A 27,053-nucleotide genomic window follows, 5' to 3' on the forward strand; every position below is an offset into this window, starting at 1 on the left:
ATTATTTGACCTAGTTATTATTTTTCCGTAATAAATAATAATAATGCATACTTTTTTCAGTTTTAATCAACGACGCCGCGGAAGTAATGCGAAGGCATTACTTCCGGGACGCTGTAATATATACCTACCATAACGTCTGTAACTATATAGGTATATAGTATCGAATTTAGTCTGATGGCTTAGACATTTAACATGATGCTAATATTATTCTATTAATCTTAATATTTATTTTTAATAATATATTGAATAATGCATTATTTCAACGCATTTAATATATTGTTTGCTATTTTTCTTGTACTAAATCAAACAAACCTTTCTGAACACTAATCACGTATAGATATATTAGAAAGTTGAAAAACCTCTAAAACTTTGGTAATAATAATGCCACTATTGTAAAGTTATTGTAACAGCTTTATGTTCGATGACCATACTTCTCGCAATCATTACATTCACAGTCCATTCCCTTTCTATAGATCTCATGTAGTACAAATTAATTTATTAGGTTTTATATATAACATATTCCGTGATGTTTAAGTAAAAATGTTTATATATACCCATTAGTAAGTTGGTACCTATATTATTCAGATTTCGGTAGAGTGGTTTTTGACGGGCATATGACAGGTGATTAAAACACTTTTTACTATCAAACCGTTATTAATATTAATGTAACTAAAACCTGCAGTTATGATAACCCCGATTTTGACATTTTATGTACATTAGATGAAATATAATGTTACAGAATATTGACAACATCGTACAATTTTTATCTTCGTCATAATCCAACGTTTATTGAATTATTTTATTATTTTTACTGCTGGATGTCACCTTCAAAACGTTTGAACACGCTCGAACGAACTTTTGAAACAGAATAAGTAATTATTAATCATATTATATTATATTATATTATTGTAATTTATAATATTTTTACAGCTCTCATAGGTATAATTTAATTATTTAAGTGCCAGGTGTTGAGTATTCACTTACGTATTTTTTCAACGTTACGATCACAATCTTATTTAAAACTACTTGAAAATAGGTAAAATTAATAATATTTGAGGTATTATATCAGTTATCAATTCTACATATCGTATAATTTGTTATCTTAAGAGCTGCACTACTACATTGAACTCGTTGTATATTCAAATAGTATATTGGCGCTAGAGCTGTACCAAACATTTTTAACCGAAAACCAATTTGTAAGCCATAAAATAAATAAAATTACAGAATAATACATTTATTCAATGGCTAAACCCATAAAAATATTTTTTTTTTTTTTTTTTGGTTTCCGGCTTTTATGACCAACCGTAAAACAAACTTTTCACTATCTCTCTCTGTCTTCTGCTATTTCCCTCCTCCATTTGGGTCTACAGCTTTTACATCTCTTTTCACACAATCTTGCTTGGTGGTCTTTTTCCTATCGGGTATTCTTCAATTACCGTTTTTATCATGATATATATAACTTTTCCACCAGGCATGTGGTCCAGCCCACATCAAACTTCTTTTCATGATTTTCGTCATAATACTGCAGGACCATTGAAACAATTTTGTGGAGTTCTTCGTTGTGTAGTCATCTCCACTTTCTGCTTATAGTGGGTCTCGGCACGGGTCATAATATATTCGCCTAACATTTTACTTTCAGACGTTTCCATTATATTATATATTAAACATATAGTATCTTGTACCTAATAGTTCCGTATTTTCAACCGTAATCAGTTCATGACAACTAATGTTTTTTGATCACTTCGAAATTGCATTCGATCGCATTCGTTTACAATTATACCTGACCTAAACTAACTGTATGTCGCTGAATATACCGATTATCTACAGTATTATGAATATGAAATATATTTCCGTTTTCCGTTAAAATATTGAATACATTTTAATGGGTAAAATAATTGAAGTTCACTGACTTACCAAACATGCCTAATATACCTATAACATATACATGGGCACTTGTCCATTTTGTATAATTTAGTGTAAATTGCATTTCTATAAATAATTTCTGAATCAAGAGTGTCATTTTGGTGGCAGGGTGTGCGACAACACCACTAACTTAATAGTGTTAATAAATGGTCATACTCTAATGCTCCTATGCGCTGTTATAATTAACTATTAGATATGAATAAAATATATTATAAATTTTAATATTTTAATATTTTAGTACAGGTATTATATAATAATTATTTTTGTTCGTGTAATGTGTTTTATTTAATTATTTTTATCTATTTTATCCTTACGTAATATAACCACGGCCGTGAGCTATGTTTTACTCATAGAGTTACTATACTTATAAATGACTCTATGGTTTTATATATATATACTCGAATAGTAGTTGCTGACAGGTGGTAGTTCGGGAAAACAGTAAAATGTGGTATATTACTTTTAGCGAATATAACTTCAAGTTGATGTTGGTCCTTCAATATATTCGTTGACGAGTGATAATATGTCGGCTCTCTTGAGAAAGTAAACAAGAGTCAAGACCAATGATTAACTTTAGGTCTTAAGTGTGCCTTAAATCATGTCTTGATCATGTTTTAAAGATTATTCTGAAGCACACAATGAAACTTTATAAAAATTATTTCTACATTATTAGCTTGACCAATATGGAAATATCGACAGCTCCTAATGAAATATATTCTTCCATCTTTTAAACTAGTTAATATCTATTTACGAAATACCATGGGTAATGATAGATTAAATAATCATTTGATGGTTAAAGCCATAGAGAAAGAAGAAGCCTGCAGTGTTTAGAAGAGGTAAGTAAACACATAAGAACCCGAATACATTTCCACTAATTATAATTTTAAATATTTAATGATGTGATATTTAAATGTTTTGTATGAAAAATATTTAATTTTGGGATTAAGGAGTAAATTCCTTAATACTAAATTTGCCTTTTTTCTCCAAAACGCAATAATGGCTTCAGTTGGATGGTTGATTTAGTTGCGTATAAGCTTTTAATGAGTTGAGCTTCTAACTATTTGAAAGATATACATTGGTTGATATGAGCAAATAGGATTATATACCTAAGGAAATGAGATAATGTTAATAGTTAATATACATTTATATGTAAACATTTTTGTTTTAAAACGGCCTAGTGAAATGTTAAAATTGGGCCTGCCTAAAATCTCGCACACCCGGAAAAAAACTGAAATGACACCCTGTTTTATAATTTTAATTTTTAAAAAATCCGGACGCATACGCACACGGTCGTAGTATAGCTGTAGCGCGAACTGACTAATATTTTAAGTAAATATCTGATATATATATATATTATGATTCAAAACATAACGAAAACAAAACGACTAATGATGAAGTCAAACAATTCGCTAAAAGGTGTATATAATAGGTAGTTATATATAGCTATGAAGTTACCCAACTTTTTTATACTTAATAAATAAATAAATAAATACTGCGTGGTTTTGTATTAAATGATTATCAACCATTGTTGTAACACATTTTGATAAAATACGATGCAATAAAACTAAATTTCAACTAAACTCGATCAATGTTGTTGTTGGAAAACAAAAGTAAACTGTAGATATTTGAAAACTCAATATAATGAGAGTCAGATTTTAAACTAAAACTTATATGTACAAGTACAGTTTTGTATCAGATTATAAATTTATTTTTACGCTATTATTTTATTAGGCACTAAGATACTATACCTAGCGCTAATCAATTTCGCAGTTTTTGAAATCAACATACATGTATACTATGTATAGGTATCGCAAAATCTATCTCGAGTTTTCGTTGATCAGTCCAATAATTCGTATAGAAAGATTTCTCACATGTTATATTTTATTACTCAATAATTTTACGCCAATTCCAAATTACTTAAAAATTAAAATTAAAATCATTATAATTTAATTATATATTATAATATGCATAAGGTACCTATATAGCTGTAACGATCCATTCGTTTTGATCTTCTTTTATCACTGTATTTTAATTATTCAAATGATAGAAATAGAATACCCAATCTATAACCTGTTCTACCGGTACGTATTATTGTGAAAAAATCTGCAACTTCAAACGATTGACAATATTTTACTACAGGTAGATAAATAAGCTCAGCTTTTGTGGACCATCGAAACGTGTATAACATTAGGCTCGACATAAAGACGTACTTCCTATTCAAAACTGTATGGAATCAAAAAAAAAAAAAAAAAAATCGTAAATTAATTAATTACATAAAACCACCTCCTAATCGTTTTTTACCGTAATTGTTTAAGATAAACTAACTCGACCGTTAAAACGTTGTAATGATATTTCACACACACACACACACACATATAATTATATAATTATATAATTATATATTATATTATATTATATATAATATATTATATTAAAATATAAAATATATTATATAATAATAAATAAAAAAAATAAATATATTATATTATATAAAATATTATTATATATTATATATATATTATATATTATATATTATTATTATATAATTATATAATTATAATTATATAATTATATTACAGCAGAATCGCCAGGAAAACTGAGGATTATTAGGGAGAAAAATTCAATGGTTTTGCACTAAACTCTTCTCGTTTATTATATTTCTCTCTGAGAGCTAATTACTCTCTTGCTCGACTTCGGCTGATTGTTATTTCTTTATATTAGGTATTATTGTATTAACGCTGTCCGTTCTGTGCACTGTACAATATGCCGAGTGACATTTTACCCATCTAAAATTAAAATGTAGATAAAAATGCACTGAAACTGAAACGACGATTTTGCAATATATTTTATTATAACGTAAACTCACGTATTACACGTAAATATAGTACATATATAGGTATATAATAAAATTGTAGTGTAATTTTTACAATTTTTGTTTTTACTAACTAAACGTGTTTAAGATGACTTCTCCACTGTGGAACGTGAACTATGATTTACGACAAATAATCATTTTTTAAACATATAATGTTTATGGTAATTGTTTTACAATATGCAATATGATATTTATTTTTAAACACTATTGCCGTAAATATTATAACCTACAATTTTTTTTTTTTAATCATGGATTACGTTGTCATGGTGGAGAATAAATAGGAACACTGTTTACCGGTAGGTATACGGTAGTATACCAGTAATCACTGCCGTGTATGGATATTTGGACACTGGTACTGGATATATATATATATATAAGTCGAACCTATGTTATAAATGTAATTGTTTTTAAGAACATAAAAATTAAATTAAATCAATTTTCAAATTGACTAGGTATATATAGTGTTATTATTGTAGTGTTTATGAAGCTTTAGACATAATTTATTAAATTGTTTTTTATAAGAATTCTATATGGAGCTATTAAAATTAAATTAAATATATATTTTATAAGATTCTAAATTTATTATTTCGGTTTAAACTTGTAAAAGTGTGAAAATGAAAAGATTTTAAACAATACTCTAATTAATATGCAATTCCTTAAGTCATAGAATAAATTTGTAAATGTTGTGCATTTTCAGAAATGCTTGAATGTTCAGCACATTTGCTGATAATTAGGTCGTATTGTGACCTAATTCGTGAGATTTGAGTGTTCTCAAAGGCTTTCAATCGTGTGAAGCAGATATACGCTTTTTATGCATATCATGTACTGTACTCATTGCTAAACCATCATATATATAGTATATACGCTTGGATTTAAAACTAATACGGTTATACTAATCGATTTAACGTTTATGCCATTTATATACCTTCATTCTAAAAATTAAACAAATCATTTAGCCTTGTATAAAAAATACTTAGTTAGTATATATATATATATATATAGGTATAACTATTTAAAATTGATAAGACTATTAAGAGTCATTTAAAAACCATTTAAAATTCTAGAAAATTTAATTAATATAATGTAAAATAAAACAATAATCGGATTTGTGAACTAATGGATTATTAATTAAAGTTTTAAGTTCATTCCTTGCAATAAAGACGCGTTAAGAATTTAGTATTTACTGAGTACAAACAGTAAAACCTAACATTAACTTGTAAAACCTAGGATTACCTAGTGATCGGGCATTTACCGTCGTAACATATATATATTATAATGGTTTACGTCAGCGTGTGCAAATACCTTCTAAGTATATATCTATTATAAGTGTTTGGGTGTCATTTAATCTCACAAGAAACTCATTTCTATATTATAGTATCCACTCTATGGCCTGCAAGAATTTTTTTTAAAGTGTATAATATTCCATAGGTACTAAATAAAATATATATACAGAGTGTCCTGCGAGGATTTACCCATTGCAATATCTCACGAAATAATGGAGATATAAAAATTCTGATTTTATAATAAGATTCACGGGAATAAGAACTACAATTATTTCATATTTTAATTTATTTTTAATGTTTTGGTAAAAAAGTTAAAAAATATGTTTTTTTATTTAATTATTTCCAAAAAAATTAAAGATAACCATTTTGTAAAGTTTATTTTTATAAAAATATTGACGTTTCAAAATTGTATTTTCATTAATTTCCCGATTTTTAATATTTTTTTCTAGTTTTGAAGAAATAAAATATGATTAAAAATATATAACTTTTGGGAACACGGAATGTATTCGGCCGGCTGTATGGGAATGCGCGCGGCGCGGTGGGTCACTTGTTTGATAACATTACAGTGTTAAATAATTCGCAATTTTTCTCAAAACTAAAAAAATTGGGAAATTAATGAAAATAAAATTTTGAAACATCAATATTTTCAGAAAAATAAACTCTACAAAATCGCTATCTTTAATTTTTTGGAAATAATTAAATAAAAAAACATATTTTTTAACTTTTTTACCAAAACATTAAAATATGAAATAATTGTAGTTCTTATCCCCGTGAATCTTATTATAAAATCAGAATTTTTATATCTCCATTATTTCGTGAGATATCGCAATGGGTAAATCTTCATGGGACACCCTGTATATATATTATATAATATTAAAAAAGCGGGTAAGTCGTGGATATCGCTCTGCTGTACAGTAGGTTACTGTAATGGATGGGATTAAATTTGAATGCAATGATAGGTATCATTGTATACGAAAAACGATTCTGAACGGAGATGATTTGTCAGTCTAGGATATATTATATTTAAATATTGTCATATATTCAATTTTGAAACAAATAAATTATTTTTCAATTAGGACGCATTTTGAATAAGGCATGGTTAATCAATTTTTCCAAAAACATTGCATGTAGTTATCATAATTCATAATACTTTATATTATCATAGATATACATATACCTGGGTTGAGGATAAATCGTTATCATTACGCGATTTCATAAAAATTTAAAACTCAAACGCTCAAAACATTTTTCCTATAACGACGCTTCAAATTTTCTCTATAGCTATTTGAAGCAAAACTTATGGAAACCTTAGTGTTAAATTTTATAACCTTAGATATAAATACAAACAATTTTATGAGTTTTGAACTACAAAATAATTTGCAAATATTCATGGTTTTGACGAATTTTTGTCAATATTTGAAATTCAAATGATAAAAAAAATTTTATTTTGAATTTCCGGTGGACATATTTTTTGTGATAAAGATTGACAAATTTTTAAGGAATCTTGTATTAAATTTTCAAATCTTAGATTTAAAAATAAAATTTTTTATGAATTTCTAGCTTAAAACAATTTGCGAATTTTTGTGATTATTGCGTATTATGTCAAAATTCAAAATTTGAATGCTTATAGAAAAAAATTGTGACTATGAATTTCTTTTATTTTTCAACTGCTATTGTAACAATATATTAAGAGCCTTGTTTTAAATCTTCAATGTTTTCTACCCAAAAAATAAATTTTTATCGATATTAATTTAAAAGAAAACTAATAATGATTGAAAATTGCATATACCTATGAAAAGTACAACATAAGTCAACAATGTATGAAAATTTCATGGCGGATAGAATATACTTATAAAAACATTCGGTGAAAATTTGATGTATCAATGGTCATTTGTTTTAAAGTTATATCAATAATCAAAATCGATTTTGTCGAAAACTGATTGTACGTAAAATTTCCCATTTTCCCCTTAATTTTTAGTTTGTTTATCCCGATTATTTAGAAAAATATTAAGAATTTTTACTTTTATCCCCCAAAGTATCAACTAGATTCACTTTCTGATTTAACAAGGTACTGAAGTTATAAGTCGAAGCATTTTTACTGCCCCAAGACGTAATGACAAACACAAAAAAAAAATATTCATGGTTTTGACGAATTTTTGTCAATAATTGAACTTCAAATGCTAATAAAAAAAAATTGTGCCTATGTATTCTTATGATTTTTTATTCACTATAAGAATAACTTATGAGGAACTTTGTATTAAAATTTCAAGTATTTTGATAGGGCCAACAAATTGAAAATTTCAGTTGTCTATAAATATCTCAAAAAGTCAAAATATTTTGAAAATTAAATCATGTAAAGAAAATGCTAATCTTAATAACTGGTAAAATTTTCAAGTATCTACTACACATACTTTTTGAATAATAACAAATATTTTAAATCGTTTCAGGATAAAACCGTATTAAATCGTTATCGTTACGCTATTTCGTAAAAATTTAAAATTCAAACGCATATAAAATTTTTCCTATAATGATGCTTCGAGTTTTCTCTATAGCTACTTGAAGGAAAACGTATGGAAAACTTAGTGTTGTATTTTTAATCCTTAGTTATTAACACAAAATTTTTTATAATTTTTCAACTTCAGAATTACTTCAAATGTTCGCGTTTTTGACAGATTTCGTAAAAATTTGAACTATAAACTCTTATAAAAAAAAAAATCGTGACTAACGGTTTTTTAATTTTTTTTAGCTATAATAAGAACAACTCATAAGGAATCTTGAATTAAGTTTTCAAGTTATTTTGGTTATCCAACATTTTTTTACCGACACTTCAAAAAAAAATTCTCAAAAAAGTCGAAAATTTCAGTGGTCTATAAATAAGTCAAAATATTCCCGTTTTTCTGTCATTTTTTTGAAAACTGTTGGAAAATGTTTACTTTTGACCCCTAAAATGCACCAAGGATATTCACTTTTACATCAAAAACCACCCCCAAAGTTTGAAATTGAAGCATTATTTCGACTAGTTATGCTGTACACAGACACAAAAAAAAAAAAAAACACACATCATTGTAAAATCAATACATTCCTCACTTCGTTCAGAATCTAAAAATAAGCTGGACAATATTTATAAATTCAGTTTGGCCGAACGATGAAATATTGTTTACGAAAATACAAGGAAGGTTTTCAAATGGTAGTTTTCTATTATATTATTACAGTGGAAAAAATATAAAATGTTCATTAATCACCGAACCGAAAACGATCCTTCGAGTGATTGTTTAAGGACATACTATAAATTATAATAAAGTTCGATGAGAATGTTCTGCAGTGGGTCGATTATATTCTGTAGGCCATTAAAATATTATGAACACTCGACTTGGCGATAAAATGTTTGAGATTATTTAACGATATTAGAACAAATATTTTCGAAATTGCAGGAGTCCAGTAAAGTTGCCTTATAGGCTATAGCATTTCTATATAATTATTTTTGATTTTTTTTCCAGTAATCTCGGAAACCGATAATATAGGATATTAATACACTTCGAGAATACAATTGATGGGTTTGAAAAGTTCGCTGTTATAGGATTTAATATAAATACATATTTATGGAGAACACCCCTCTTTTTTTATTTAATAATGCAGTTATTCAAAATCAGATTTTTGGAATCTTTGAATATATTTAAAGACCGTATTTTCAAATGTTTGAAATTTAGTTTAATAATTAAGGAGTGTTTTGTAGCGATACAAACTATTGTTTTTTTTAAATAAAAAAAAAACTACCTTCCCCCCCCCCCTTATTTACTTTTTTTTTTTTTTTTTTTTTTCCTTATGGTATCGAGGACTGGAGGAGGAACTATGGTGCCAGTACTTCTCCTCCAGCCCAAACCCCCCTCCCCCCCTTATTTACTGTAAATAATTTCGTTAAATAATTAGTTTATTTGTTGTTAAAATATTCATTCAAAGAATAAAACAGATATAGGTAATACTATAATTAGTATTTATTATACTTGGATCATTTTTACAAATTATTAATGTTATTAATAAATATATTATTAAAATGTTATGTTTAAATAAATATAAATCATCATATCTTCCAAATCCATTATCATGTTACCGTAATTATCCTTATTACACAAAGTTAAATAACTAAAAAACTACTTGTTTAAAATTGATGCATCAACATTTTCAAAAAATATGTGGTAAATAATTACATGCCGAAAAGGGGTTTCTCTTTGAAAAACTGAAGTTCCATTCTCCTCAAGACACTCCTTAGTTCAACAAAAAAATTCAAGAATTTAAAAGAAGCCTTTGATTAGTGCAGTAAAAAAAATTGAAAAATACAGCATTTTAATAATTTCATTATCAAAGAAAACATGGGGTGAGTATGCTCTAGGAATTACCCTGTATATTCTTGTGAAATATTTTATTTTATCTTCTTTTCGAATATAATTTTTACCATTTCAGTAAAATCTATTCTAATACTAACTATTTGTGAACTATAAAAAAACCGGAAACATTAGTTAATATTATCCATGCAATAAGTATTATACAATATTTTGGGTGAAATTAAAATCAGCCATTTTATTTATTTTTAAAAATATAATATATTCAATTGATACGTGTAGTAGAGCCGATGAAAATGTTTTAAAATTGTTTGTACTAAATGCGTATATTTTTAAATTACTTAATAAATATATAATATATTATGGTTTAGTTTTGCCCTTAAAGAGAATACCCTTTATCCCAGGGCTTGGGAGTTGCAGAGGACTAAACCTGGATTATGAGCTTATTTCGAGCCCAGTGCGTATACAATTTTACGTATGAGCTCAAATAAATACGTCAATGTGACAAATCATTGTACGATAGCAACATCGTATATATGATAAAAATACGATGAGCAATTATTATAATTCGTTTGTTATCAAATTGAAAAAAATCCAGTTAACCGTTATAAAAGTTTACGGTATTTAATTATTAAATTATAACACTTATAGGAAATAAGAAGTCATTATTTGTTTAGATATTGAGTTTTGTTTGGATGATTACTGCAGAAGAAGCACATCCGGAGTGTAAAGGTGTACATTATATTATATATTATTATATTTGAAACATTGAAAGAGATTATCTATCAGATACCTTAAAAACGATTCTGAGTTGCATTAACGTGTTTGTTTTAATTTAGAGCAAAGTTAAATTTATTTGCGATATTTTATCTATGTTCTATAAAACTTTAATATCTAATGGCACTAAAAAAATATAAGTAACAATAATTAAAAATGGATCACTAACCAAGAGTCACTAATGGCCAATGGGCGTATACTTTAACCACATCTTTCATATTATACATTACTCTTATAATATAAACTTATTTTGCTAATTTGTATGGATTGCTTAAGTCAGATAAAAAATTCTCATAAAAGAATATTTTTTAGGAAATTTTATATTTTCATCTTTTACGGGTTAATGCTGTACGTATACAATGATGATTTTATAATAAATATAAACAGAAATATAATATGTGTATTTTTTTTGTTACTTTTATTATTTTGATATACTCGAAGTATCATCTGTTTTCACTTTCCCATTGATAAATAGGGGGAAGGTAACATGAAACTTTTTAAGCACGTTTAGTGCCTTAAAAATCACTTTTAAAACAAGAACTCATTATTATATTAACCAATATACAGTTTCTTCCCTACCTGCACTATCAGAATTTAAACTTCTAACTGATGGAAATCTGTTGTTATCCTATTCCTAGTCTCGTATTTTTAGAAGTTAATTTTATTCGGGCTTTTTCTAAACACATAGTGTAACTACATCCTAGGATATATAATTGAGTAAGATTAGTGAAAGCTGATAAATACACAGCACACAACATTTAAGCGATAAACTGCGTAAAAATTATAATTATATATTATTAAAACAAACTACTGGCAGTTATTGAAATTTTTATACAAAATCAAAATGCATTTAAAATGTCATAATAGTACAACATGTGCAAATAAATAAAAATGTTAAACAATAAAAATAAAAATAATTATTTCTTACTACCCACAAATTTTACTAATTTTTATGAACAAATAAATAATAGTTCTGTTTTTAAATACATTTTTATGTATGAATCGTCCTCAATCTTTTTAAAATGATCTTTAACTTGAAAACGGCTAGGTTACAAATAACTATACAAACTGAAAAAATGAGATAACAAATGTATATTGGAAGAAACGTTATATGATATGAGAGAGGGATCTAACCTCACACTCGTTCCGGAAATAATATAATACATCTACGCATATGTCGTAAATCTTCAGACGTTGTTTAAAAGAATCCTAAGCCAGCACAATCCGCATAACTGCAGTGGAAGAAAAGTGAGGATAAAATTAATGAAACTATGTTTAATTAAAGTATAAAAGAACAATTGATTTGTAACAGATGTTGTTTGTTATATAATAGTAGGTATATACGTTAAAAAAGTTTCTCCCCGTTTTAATATTTTTTTTATTTTTTTTATCAAAACTTAAAATGTAATTATTTATTTATTTTATTTCTGATACCATAACAATACTAATTCTTACAAAAATTTTACCGAAAATACATTATTTTACAATCGTGATGATATATATTATTCACGGTAATAAGACATTACATCCTATAAAATTAAATTATGGACAGTGAAGAAAACTCATTTATAATTTTAACGTTATGGATATAACAACAAAATTATAGATAACAGCCACCGTACGTGAAAAATTTGTTTGAATTTGGAACGTGAGTAGGTACTACTGCTCTATAGTGGATCTACCTATACATCATACAATAAATAGAACACGCGTAGCATTGTAAGAAACTAAGAACCGAATACCATATTATAGACTTGTATAATATGTGGTGGTTTTTCTTTTAGTAACTAATCCCAAGGGTGTTTGTTGCAGATGGATGGTGGATGAACACAATAAGAATTGTATATATAATATTAGCTTTTGACTCCGTCGACGATGTATAGATGCTACGTGGGGAATCTAAACAAAATAACGTGGTATATATGTGGCCGGTCGTATATAGTCTTTTTGACAATATAAATAGTTTTTGTATGTTACGTATTAACATTTTTATTTTTCCTCTCACAGAACTGGAATATCCTATGATATTGACCATGTTTCGTCATCGATTTCACCGACGACTACTCCGACCTTCTTATTATTATACTCATATAAGTCACAGTAATAGAACTCATGTGTGCTGTCATAAGTATGTTTTTGTCAAATATTTATTTTATTCTCTCGTCGTTCTCGACGAACAATTGTACCTACATAGAAACAAAAAGTCTTATAGACTTATACATAGGTATATTATATATTTTGTACAAAATTATAAAGTTTTTGAGATTTTTCACAGTGAACTCTTCCCTCGCACATACTATCGGTTCAAAGTCCGCTTCGGTGTCTGGCGGAAAGCGAACATCCTATGGTCAATTGATGATCTTGATTTTGGTTTTGTGTGCTGCAGTTAAAGCTGATACCTATTATATTTTATCGGTACCCAAAGAAATGAAAGTATTTTATTTTTTAAATTATATTTAATCAAACAACGACATACTCGTTTATATGAATATCTATATAATATTATTACGTTCGATTTAAAGTAAAAACTTAAGTGCAAATGTATATTCCTATACATATTATAGGTTCTGCCTTCATCCATTGTATGATAATAGTATGCTTTGTAAGACGTAAGTACAACATAATATGTTTTGTAACATTACCAATTCAAATAAAATTCGTTTCAGTGTATATTATGAATTTTAAAATTTAATGACATTTTTTTCAATTTTTACTACATATATTTTTGTCGTTTTGGATATATCTTGATGTTTTCAACAAATAAGCAAATTTTGTTTTTACTTTTCAAAAAATTCTGAGATAAAATAACCGAGTTTAAACTTTCCGAATAAAGCTATACTATAAGGATTTTCAGATTTGTATCAACTATAAAACTAGTTAATTATGCAATAACAAAGATCTAAATATCATAAAAATGTAAATGTGTGCAATAAAATTATAAATTTAGCGTTGAAAAAAAAATTGTAGCATGCACTAACAAGACTAAACCAAATTAAAGATAAAACATTTATTTCAAAAATGTATTTATTTACCAAAAATTTGAATTTCTTTTAACCACAATAATATGCAGGATATTTTTAAATATCTGTATAGTTCAGCATTTGTCACTACTGAAATAATATTCAATAATAAATATTTGATACATAGTTTATAAATACATTCCTAATTATTGACTCTTTATTAAAATAGAATGTATCTATATTTCACACTATACATATACATCTATGTATATCCGAATAATAGGTTAATATCATTGACTGCGCTATAAGTTATCTGATAGTATTCTAGAAATAACTTACGAGTTATAAAATTGTATATGATGGATACAAATCTTAGTTTGTTGTTTCTATATAAATATGTTGTGATATATTATTATGTTGTCCATCACGGTACAAGAATATGTAAAAAAAATACAATTTAATATAGTTATTGGTTATTTTAATTTAAAAAAATTTTAAACTTTAAGTTTGAAAGATTAAACAAATTATTCGTGTAAATAAAAACATTATTGCACAGCCAACTCTTTATTTTGTGCAAAAAATGATGTTCAAATCATACTAATAACGAGCTTTGATTTTTACAATATTTTACATACAACAATGCCAATAATACACAATATTATAGTTATAACGATACACATAATGTTTCAAAAGTATCAAAACAATAATTTAACCTATAAATTATGATACAAAACATCCACAGCGATAGTTCTAATAATTGAGTTTTATCTTAATATTGTATCATTACGGTCGTAAATAAGACGTAAAACGATCTAAAAAAAAAATCCATGGCTGATTTAAAAATATTTGAAATAATAAATTATTAATAGTTTGCGGAATATCCATTAAAAAATTTAAAGAACATTTAAATTTTTAAATAACTGAAAATGAGGTAGATCGAATATAAACTTGATAATAATTTAATATTAAAATATAGTTGAATTTTTGTCAGCTTTTCTAAAATAACAAATTATATTATTCATTTAGTTTTACTGATTTACTGTACGTAGAGATGCAATTATTCTCTACCGGTGTATCCCCCCAAAAAATATTTTTTAATAGAAAACAACATTTGCTATGAAAATGTATACTAACATTTTAATCTATTTGTAAGAACAGTCTTTGCTTTTAGGTGAAAAAAATGAATTCATTTAAAGGTATCTAAGGTTAGGTACTTATAGGTATAATAGCCCATATATATAGGTAATAAACATAATATTAATTATAAAACCATAAACAGCGTTATACATGCATACGCGTTTATTTGTGTGTTTTTTTTTTAGGCTATGACGAGAGTGTTGCCATGGAATTCGATATAAATTAGGTATGTTGTGTTGAAAAAAGCTTGAAACCCTCAAGTCTGAATTAAGAGGGGGAACTATGACCCACGAGCTCGCAAGGTTGACGGACCCACTTGATATTCAGCGCTTGAATATTTATTTTTATATTATTAAGTTAGGTAGTCGTTTTAAAACAAAAAAATTTATTTTGTAAATTTATTATTATAAGTATATACAATGAATAAAATATAATATATTAACATAAAATATGCAATAAATACTACTATATTAGACCGCAATAACTTTAATGTTTAAATATTTTATTTAGTTTATACATATGACCATATTATTTATTATTAATATTTTTTGTTTATTTCTTTGATTATAAAAACCGAAAGTAAATGAAAAGTTTTTTTTACATTTTTTATTCGTTCAGAGTACGCATATTATACTCCCAATTAATACCTACTAATAACTTGTCATTGATCATTAATTCATAGTTAAATATACCTAATGTTAATTACAAATGCAATAAGCCATTTGGAGAGTATGTATTATTGTTACTGTTTTTTTCTAATTCAAAGCCATACAAACCCTTGCACATATTGAGTATCATAAGAGGTTTAAAATCACCAAAACTAGGGAGTACAGTAAAAATTTAAGTTAAAAACAAAGTGTAATAACCATATAGAGTAATAATATCCATCTCTTGTCATTAAAAATAAAATAAGTTGAGTAAATATTTTATAACTGTCTGCGCCTATATATTAAGATATACATATTTAAAAAAATTTATAACTATCGATTATATCACGAAGTAGGTACCTAATTATATTATACTATACCTATTTATATTTTTTAGAATAGCTAGATCATAGATTCTTGTTTGGTTCATAGCTAGTCGACCTGATGCATGTTTTGATTCTTATTATTTATTATACGTAAATTTGTAAAAGCCACATCGTATATCCACAGCATTAACATACTTATTATATAGGTAGGTAAATGTTATGTGATTATTTAATATTTTCACATTGAACCCTAACATTTTTTGTTTATACGAGGATTTAGATTCTAACCAGGAAGAGCTAAGAATTAGCTGTTGTTGTTGTTGAGAGCCACATGCTCTCGGGAAATAATCTCCCATCTAATTCATGGATTTTTTTTAAATCTGAAAACCAATCAGAACTACTTGTAAATGAGTTTTAAAAAAAATATGTATTGTGTAGTTACGCTAATAATCATAATTAATACTATACTTACTGTTAATGTATATGCAAATATACATATTAATAACCCAATTGTCGAAGACCTTATTCTCAACAAAACAAAATAAAAAAATTCTGAAAATTTTGATTCGTGTGAAATAAACGTAGAATAATTATGACATCATGATGAAAACTAAGTTTAAAAAGGTATTAACAAATTATCTTAGCCATTATGTATACATTTTAAAGCGTGAAAATACTACACTATTATAATTAACAGGTTTAGATTTATTTAAGACTTTAAAATACATATTACCTACATAATACGTATTAATTAAACGACATTTTTGGATTGTTTGTTTTCAATAATCTTCAGGTTTAGACACGGATTATATAAATAGGCTTACAATTTGCATACGTAAATGGTAAATATGTAAAGTTAAAACTGTGAATTATCAGTGCTAATAATAATATCACACGGATAGCGTTAAAAATACTAATTAGGATGGAACTTTTTGTTTTTAATTATAAATTCAATACATCACAACTACTCTTGTCACTCGTAGTTCACGTAAAACTACTTAAAGTGCTTTTTTTCGCATGTATATATACATGCATAAAAGACGAAAGATAATTTTAACAATTTTTTATAATACTCATCAGTTTGATTATGATCAAAAGAAAAATGTTGACAGTAATATTATGATCTGTACTGATATGTTTTTTCGCATTCTCTCGTAATATTGTTCATATTCATCATCACTAATATTTTAAATATAAAAAATATATTATTATGTACCACGGCTATTCAGCCATAGTATATAGGTGTACTAGCTATCATTAATCGTATGTACCTACATACCTATATATTATTATCAATCAGTAATCACAATTATAAATCATCACGCTATAATAAAATTATATTACATTAATATATCATAAGCCACATAAAATATATAATATATAGTATATAGTTAATATATTATATAAAGGTAGGTACTATGCTCATATTATAAAACCCCATATCACCGAACGTGCGGCAAAATTATCGATCTCGTTTCGCCTCTCGTCCTCGTGGCGGTATATATTATTATGGTCGTTGTCAGCTCGAGGTCTTTTACACAATCCCTTTTTTCTCTATTTCAAAGAACTATATAGATTTACGGTAATATGTATTGATATATGATGGTAAACATATAACAGTGTGTGCAAAAAATATTATTTAAAAACATAATATATTAAGATAAACCATACTATACAATGTATATTGTATATATTAATATATACTATTAGTTATTATATGTATCAATATAGAAAACTATTTACCTATTTTAAACGGCGTGAACATTTTTAAAACGATGTTCGTACAAAAACGAATTCAAAAATTAAATAGGATTGCAAGCAGTGCCTACCAAATTCGTTCGATCATTAACCACGTGGCATCACGTTTGGCTAAAATTGTATTATTTATTATACTGCCCTTGATTCAAATCTGTGTTATTTATGTGTACAGCTATTTCCTTTAGAGGACGGGAAGGAAAAAAACCGTCAACCGGACCAGTAACTGCAGATAATAGTTCAAACGAGTATTTTCCCACTATACATTATTATACAATATATTATATAAAATTATAATGCCGCGTTATCCGATCCGATTTGAATGTCCGTTTGAAACGTTCACGCAAAATCCGCTTAAACAGTTTTTCTAAAAGCCAACTTACTCTAATTGGACCATTTCGACCAACATTTCGTTTAAACCAAAAATTAACCTCACAACGCCGTAGGTATCTATACTTATAATCTTTAGAAGTATGCGGTAACACGCCTTGTTCTAACTGGCGGTAGGACCCTTCAAATTGCAGGGTAGTATAATAATAATATTACGCATATGAAATATCAAAAGCGCAGTATTGACTATATGATGTGCTGGCAGTTTTATGGAATAAAATGATAATCATAATGTATATTATTATTATATTCTTTTCAATTCTGGCAACCTTCTTTTGTACTTTTTCATCCTGTTATATAATGTCCTCGCATATAAAGCATCAAAATAATAAATATTTGTTGACCACAAAAATCAATTCTACTAAACTCTTCCTCGTCCTGCGAACCGTTACACGCATAATATAAGACAGTGTTAGACGTCGACATTATATTATATTGTACTTTGCAGGGCTGCGACGGGGAAAAATCTTTAGGGAATGGACTGAATGGTATAGATATTTATTTTTTGTGTTCAGGTAACATATTATAATGATCGTATGCATAATATAAATATACCATACATACTCAGCTCTATTGTTATTATATTCCTGCCTCAAGTAAATATTATAATATACACTTTTAAAATACGCACAACCAATATTCATAATTATTGTGCAGCGAATATATTTTATGTATATCGACCATTTGCATTTCACATGCATACGATTTATAATAGTTAGGTACGTATATGTAAAATGTATAATACCTATATACCCTTCCCTCGTGACACGATGTAATAAATTTATATTATATTATTTATTTCGTATTATATTATTATGTGGGTTCACTTAAAAAAATTTTTTTTAATATGCTTCGACGACGACGTCGTTATAATATTATAATTCATTCGATCGAAACGCTACAATAGCACTTGTCATAATTGCGTACATTTTGCATTAACTCTTTATTCTTTAATAATTCCCGTAGTCGTGTTTATATATATATATATAGGTATATATATATATATATATATATATAATATATAGGTGTATGCATAATATTATACCCCACTCGACGTTCCGTGTATACCTCCAACCATGATATAATATTAATATAAAATAAAAAGTAATATAGCATAAAACCTGCCTCGCTGTACCTAACCTATACACATATCGATTGAGGAGAAATTCATTTCATAATATACATATTATATGCGACCGAGAGCGACGAGTGGATTTCTCATAGAGTGCATGTCGTTAAACGCGTGTAAATAAATTATTGGAAATCGCATAATATTATCAAAACTCTTAAAAATTGTCACAGACAGGTAGATGCAATATAGGCAGCTATAGTAAAGTATAAGCGTTTATAACCATCTTTATATGAGTATTTGTTCTAATAACGATCGAATTATTACTTATCAATTATCGTACAATACGCTCTCGATTGATACGCGTATAGAATATTATATTTAAAGATCAATATGATGTCCAACCGCGGCCCGCAAAGATGTCATTAAACAATTTGAACAAGAAACAAAATATTCAAAAATTAGTAAAATTGTTACAAAATCCAATATGTACCTACAAGCGTTTATTGTAAACCTTAACACGTGTAACGAAATCATATCATTATAGATTATGATTGAGATTATTCGTACTTATATATTTGGTGGCCCGTTCGCAGATAATTGTTCACCAAAAAGTGGCTCACCGAAGAAAAAAAGTTGGGCATCACTGATTTAGACTATATCCAGACCCATCGTATTGTAACTGCTCCACTCGCACGTGTATATGTGGGCTGATTGACGTCAATTTCGTTAAAAAAAAAAAAAAAAAACTCGTAAACAAATAATTATTAGAAGCTATAAAATAATATTATGCATCACGCATTACCTGCTGTCTTCCCATCTATAATGTACGACGATTGTCAAGTATATTATTCCGTGAACGCACTATGGGAAAATATAGGTAGGTATAGTTATTGTTTCGTGAATATTTCCCGCCCCGTAAACTTTCATTATAAATTACCGACTCGTTTCATTGGGTTTATTAATGAGATAACTCAGACGTCTAGTTTTACCTATTATGCGTGGTTTATGGTGATTCGATATTAATGACTCGGCGAGCTTAACTGCGATATCTGCATAATGAATTTATCGTGTCATATATATACCCATGTTAATTTTAATACATAATATATATTATGTATAGTCTGCGCATTTTAACACTATGATTATTAATTTCTATAAGGACAATTTAATCATTATAATATAATATTAGCGTGACGCCTAAAAACTATCGTCGTCGAAATAACCACATTGCACCTATAAACATATACCTACCTATATAGGTAACCATGGTATAATCGATTTATTTATCTGGCCCGGTATACGCGTTGTATAATATAGCGTATATACATATACATATATACGAGATGGTTGCAGGAATTATATCGATTTGCCGAGTACCTACGCCGTGTACGGTATACATCCTAAGAATTTGGAAACCTATGTATACCTAATATAATCATTATAGACCGCGAATACCGAGCAAAAATTTCGAGACCATATATACTTATTCGTTGGGCGCGGTATATCGCACGGTATCGTGTACATTTTTACACCCCGCGAGAATACCATTCATTATATTATTGCAGTACACTTATATACTATATATAATATACGTCTATATTATATAATATATATATATATTTATTTATTTATTACGCGCGGTTTACAATAGAACGCGAACTCCTATTATTATATTTTGCATTTCCGCACCGACGAAATAAATCAATGGCAATGGTAAACAATTTTGAGAAATATAGAGAAGATAATTTTTATCCAGGAATTAGAGAAATCAAATGATTGTAATATATATCCAACTTATATGGATGCTAAAAGAGAAAAATGTTTTAATTAAACGCAGGTGATATGATTTAAAAATACGAATAAATTATAATCCTACATATTATCACCATCATCATCGTATTGTTTACGTAGGTACCATATGGCAAATTATTAAAAATCAACTCGACAAAAGCTCGTAAAGCTTACCGGGACTGTTCTCACTTCCCATTCGAGTATATCGCTGTGAACATACGACCTATAACATATACATAGGTACCTACCTAATGTGATATTTATATATATATATATATATTGTTCGTTTAAAACCATAGATAACAAACATATTGGAAAGTACATGGCTTTATTTTCTATATGTATATATGTGTAATCCTCATCTGTACCGGATTTGGGGTGTTTTTTTTTTTTTGCAGGGATAAGGCTAAAAATGTAAATCCATAATATACATATTGGTTTATGTACGAGGGTATAAAGGTATCGCGAGAATGACATTACATGTATTATATGTGTGTTCAATATTATACGACAGATAATGCATAGCTATATACAATATGTATGGGACACATTTTGAGATCTTTAATTATTATGTTACATATTTTTTTAAATTTCAGCCGTCTTGTGCGATGATGACGCGAACACATATATACTGCAGAAAGTGAAAATATATAAATTGCACCCAACAATAATAGGGATAAAATTATGAATTCTGCCCAATATAAATTATATTAATTGCAGTCGAAATATTTATCATTTATGTGCATTATTAATATTATGCGCCCGCGATCTCATGATACACGCCTAGCTATTAGGTATAATACCATCGATTTAACAAAAAAAAATAAAAATAAAATAATGAATAAGTTTTTTGAATATATAGCGTTGACTATAAGAGGAGTGAATTTAGATATATTATGCGCTTCAAACGGAATTTAGTCACAGTATACATTTATAAACAATATATATATATATATATAAAGCCATATAATTGGTCGCCTATTGTTCGTACCTATAATATTAATATATTATATAATATTATAGTACTATACATGTACATAATATTATTTTATTAAATCTAAAATTCCGTTACGATTCATCAAACGACTCGAATACACTGTGATGATTTTTTTTTAATTTCATTTATATATACAATGACCGTTCGGGAAAGAAATGATAAAAAATAAATTGTTCGTTTTTCGCAGGAGACCTTTTCGGCGACGGCGCGAAGCACGATGCAGAGACCTACTGCTGAGGATCTGAGCAACGACGATGGCGTCGACTGCGATTGGCCGATGAACGAAAACGTGTTGCGATCGCTGTTCGAAGACGTAAGGCTAACGGCGGCGGCGGTGTCTGTGGACGATGATGCGGTAGCCTCCGACGTCCGACGGTGTCTGGCCGAACCGGTTGTGCCGGCCACCGAGACGATACGGCGGTTACAGTCTCGGTGGCGTCTAAGGCGGTGGCCGGATAACGGTGGTGGAGCGGCCACGCCGGTGGTGGACGAATCCAGACGCATGCAAGTCCGTCTGATGACCGTGCCGTCGGCGTACGCGGCGAACGGCGAGTATTATTGCGCGCCAGAGGCAGCATACGTGTCGCGGACAGTGGAAGAATTGTCGTCGGAACCATGGGCAGCGGAACCACCGGTCAACGGCTATACGTTCACCGTAGGCACAGTGCACAACGACAACGAGACAGGCGCGTGCTATCTTCACGGGTTCGCTGATCCGCTGGCCCGGGTAACCGTCGACTGCGTCCTTCTGACGGCCGTCCTGCCCCGGCACCGGACCACCGTCAAGATGTTCTCCACGCTCCGGTCACCGCCTACCGACGACCCGGGCCCTCCCGTTCTGGTCCCGCACCACTTTCAAGTGTTCTCGCGTGACGCCCTGTTCCGCTGACGCACACATCAAAGAACGAACCCATCTTTTTGTGTCTCACAAACTTTACTCTAATATTGTAATAATACACCTATTACGTTTGTTATTATTATTTTTCGCTATTATATAATATTTACCACGAAACTGTGTTATAAACTTATAACTGCGTAATGTATAGTTATATAGACACACGTAATAATTTCTAAGTTATAATTAAAAATGCATTATTAATGTACAATTCGATTAATTGAAATTTGTTAATTAAACATATTTATAAATGAAATCTATATAAGATTAAAATATTTATATCTTATCAATGTACAGTATAAGTACCTATATTGGCGTAGCCAGGATTATTAAATGGTGGGAGGTAGCATAAATAAAATTAATTTTCCCTATATAAATAATATAAATATAGTTCAATCTCGATTATCCGAACTAATGCATCATGGTGGATAAATAGGGCCACACAGATAAATTAAAATCGCAATTAATTGAGACATTATTAAACGTAGTAAAACAATGCTATAATATACGTTCATGTATAGTGGCGTGCGCAGGGGGGGGATTATATGGGGCCATGGGGGATATATGATATATCCCCCCATAGACTTTTTTTTTTTTAATTTACTGCAAAAGCCAGAAGGATGAATTTCCGCCTTGACTCATTTTTTTTTTTGTATAATAATAAAGATTGAAAATAATACATTTTTATTTATGACATTCTGTCCATACCAAATTCCCGGGCACGCCACTGTATACATATATATATATATATAACGAGTTCGAACTTATTTTCCTTATTTCAATTTTTATTTTCATTTAAAAAAAATATCAATAGGGGTGGGTTTAAAACTCTAAACACCCAACCCCTTCCTGGCTACGCGCGCCATTGGGTACATATACAAAAACCACAGTACAGAAAATGGATATTATACTTAACGATGACGTGACGGTGAATATTACACGCTTACCAGTATTTTACGTCATGATTGCGATTACCGATAATCTAGCAATTTGTGGATTTTCCTTTGTTCAGAGGAAGGGCGTAGGTACGTATATGGCACCAAGGCACACTAGATTTACTGGCTCTCTAGAATTTTTAACTCGTTTAAATAACTATAATTCTGTTTAACAGAAGAAAAACAGGAAATTAATAATCTAACATTAATCTTATAGCAATAACTAAAGTTACCATTTAAAAAATAATAATAATAACAAGTGTATATGTATACTACCTATACTTTGGCATGCAAATTTAGTAAAAAACTTTTTGTTAATTATTATAATTATTAAAACACCGCGTATTATTATGCTGAATTTTATTATTATTGATTATATCTTATATATTATATAGTATAATCGTCCATCGGCCATCCAAACGTCATCAGATAAAGTGCGTTAAGTTTTTTACTGGTCCCTCGTAGCAGTCGTAGCGTATGTATAACTGGTTTCTACCGTACTTTTAGGCCGTAGCTTCTTTCAGTCTAAATGTCTAATGTATATATATACAATTATAAGTCTAGTTTTCTCAGTGTGTGTGTGTGTGTGTGTGTGTACATGGATCAAACAAACGTTCTTTGTGGCGGACGGCGGTTAGCCACAATAGCAGTGGGTTATTGTCATCGAGAGTGTAAATAGATCTTAACCACACAGACCACGGACAAAAGGGCGCCCGGGAATTGGGCCACATTTTAACTACACCTGTTTCATATAAAATATTTATTTACATTTTACTACCCGGAGATTGGGCCACAAGTTAAATCTATATTTTTTAAGTGTAAAAAAGTATAGCACACAAATATGAATATAATTATAACGTTTATTAACCAATAATTATTTTTTGTTTAACAAAGTACAATACGTCAAATAATTAGTATTTTTTTTAAATACTTCCATACAGATTTAACTAATTTAATATACAACAAGGTCCATAAAGTTAGTCAAAAAATAAATGTAATAATAACAAGTGGCCCATATTATCGGGCCTACATGTAATAAATATCTCAACAAAAACACTACGTCAACTCCGTGTAAAAAAACACTAAGTAAAAAAAAAAAATATATAAATGCAATAAAATGTGTGATATAAGGTGGAATCTAAGTAAATAGTTTAATGAATAAAATGTATGTATAAATAATTAATTCAAATTTAATAAAAATTGATTATTTATATTAATTTATAATATGAATTATTTTAACTCAAATTGATCCAATTTTGGTTTACTTAGCCGGAAACAATTTATTTATTGTAATGGTGCTTTCATTATTTATTACATAAACTATTAGTACTTGGCTATACATTTTTTAGACTGAATCTTCCGGCCAAGTAAACCAAAATTGGATCAATTTGAGTTAAAATAATTCATATTATAAATTAATATAAATAATCAATTTTTATTAAATTTGAATTAATTATTTATACATACATTTTATTCATTAAACTATTTACTTAGATTCCACCTTATATCACACATTTTATTGCATTTATATATTTTTTTTTTTTACTTAGTGTTTTTTTACACGGAGTTGACGTAGTGTTTTTGTTGAGATATCATTAGTTTTTATTAGGGTCAAGATATTTTTTATTTTTTTTCCATTATTATGATGTAATGTCTTATTTATAATTTTTTTAAGATGTTTAAACATATCGTTCTGTACAAAAGTACATTTTGTTTCCTATACTTCAGTACCCATTTTAATACTCTATCTGCAGTACACCTACCTTGAACCAGAGGCATTTTTAATTTACCAATTGATCTATTGGTACATTTTTCAATATTTAATAAAATGGAAATAACTGTTTGGATTTTGGATTCTTTCTTTTTAGTGGTACTTCATGTACCGTGTTAATACTGCACTGTTTAATAGTAGTACTATTATAACTTTCAACTACGATTTTAGATTGAGTAGACTCCTGATATTTTTTTTCCTCATATCTCGCGCCTTTTGGAGTTAAGTTACCATTTTTAATGTAGACACAATTCGACACAAATATGAAGACAGTCACAATAAAGTATTATAAATTATAATAAAGACTGTTATAATAATAATTATTATTATAACGACTATATATTATTTAACAATAAAATGCTCAATGGAAAATGATAGATAGTCGATACGGTTAGGTTTGGTGATACCACGTGCATTGAATAATAATATTATGGACACGAGACAATAACGCCGACAACAAGCTCGTACGCAGGACGCGAGACGAAAGAACGAAATTTCAAATTACGAAAACAGAATGCACCGATACCGATAACTGATAAGCGATTGTGGACCATGTTCGCGTGTTAGTATGTTGTATGTGTCTAGCGGTGGGGGGAAGCAATAGTAGTGGGAGACACACGCCGCCGTCGCAAAAATCCTCTCACTCGTCCCGTCAACATGACGCGTTTAATACGGCAGCCGGCGGCGAAAGTAATATAAAATGATCACTTAAATATCCACAGTTTTTTGATCATAACTAAAATACTATTCAACCGATTCTATTTAAAATTATAAAAGCACGTAGCCTATGATTTTCTCGATCGATTGATATCTCATTCTAACTATTTGGTTCATTTATTAGACCTACAGCCTTTAATAAAGAATACCAAAATATTAACACGTATTAAATGGGAATGTTTAGGTTTCTGTATATATACACGGTCGAGTGCTTCGCCTTCCTTTTTTTTTTACTTAGCTCGCGACACTACCGTGTCGCTGGATAAAATTTTAGTGGCCCAATTCCCGGGCGCCCGGACAAAATATGAGAGGGTAATCATCCTTGCGCGCAGAAGAGGGACCATACCGTCTTTTGTTTTCTCGGAAAATTTAAAAAATGTGTAGGTCGACCGTTTTCTACGTATAGAAGTATATAATATATGTATATACTCCGTAGAATACGCACACACATATAAACGAGAAATAATACAA

General features: G+C 28.5%; 1 protein-coding gene across 7 annotated transcripts in view; it reads left to right on the plus strand.

The window, feature by feature from the left end:
- LOC107173638 (uncharacterized) overlaps nucleotides 1–23,276 on the plus strand; it is a 107,833-nt gene extending 84,557 nt beyond the window's left edge. Inside the window, exons 2-6 of one of the 7 annotated variants that reach the window (XM_089225218.1) lie at nucleotides 13,002–13,105; nucleotides 13,197–13,317; nucleotides 13,465–13,604; nucleotides 15,472–15,512; nucleotides 22,452–23,276. In XM_089225218.1, the coding sequence (XP_089081344.1) occupies nucleotides 22,482–23,153 (672 nt within the window). In that variant the 5' untranslated portion in view covers nucleotides 13,002–13,105; nucleotides 13,197–13,317; nucleotides 13,465–13,604; nucleotides 15,472–15,512; nucleotides 22,452–22,481 and the 3' untranslated portion in view covers nucleotides 23,154–23,276. Of the gene's footprint in view, nucleotides 1–739; nucleotides 873–13,001; nucleotides 13,121–13,196; nucleotides 13,318–13,464; nucleotides 15,513–22,451 lie in introns of all 7 variants that reach the window. The other 6 variants (XM_089225219.1, XM_089225220.1, XM_089225221.1 and 3 more) reach the window with 6 other exon arrangements.
- The last annotated feature ends 3,777 nt before the right edge of the window (nucleotides 23,277–27,053 follow it).

Source organism: Diuraphis noxia, unplaced genomic scaffold, assembly GCF_037042655.1.
Source record: "Diuraphis noxia isolate RWA-SAM2 unplaced genomic scaffold, SU_Dnox_SAM2 contig0004, whole genome shotgun sequence".
NCBI lineage: Eukaryota > Metazoa > Arthropoda > Insecta > Hemiptera > Aphididae > Diuraphis > Diuraphis noxia.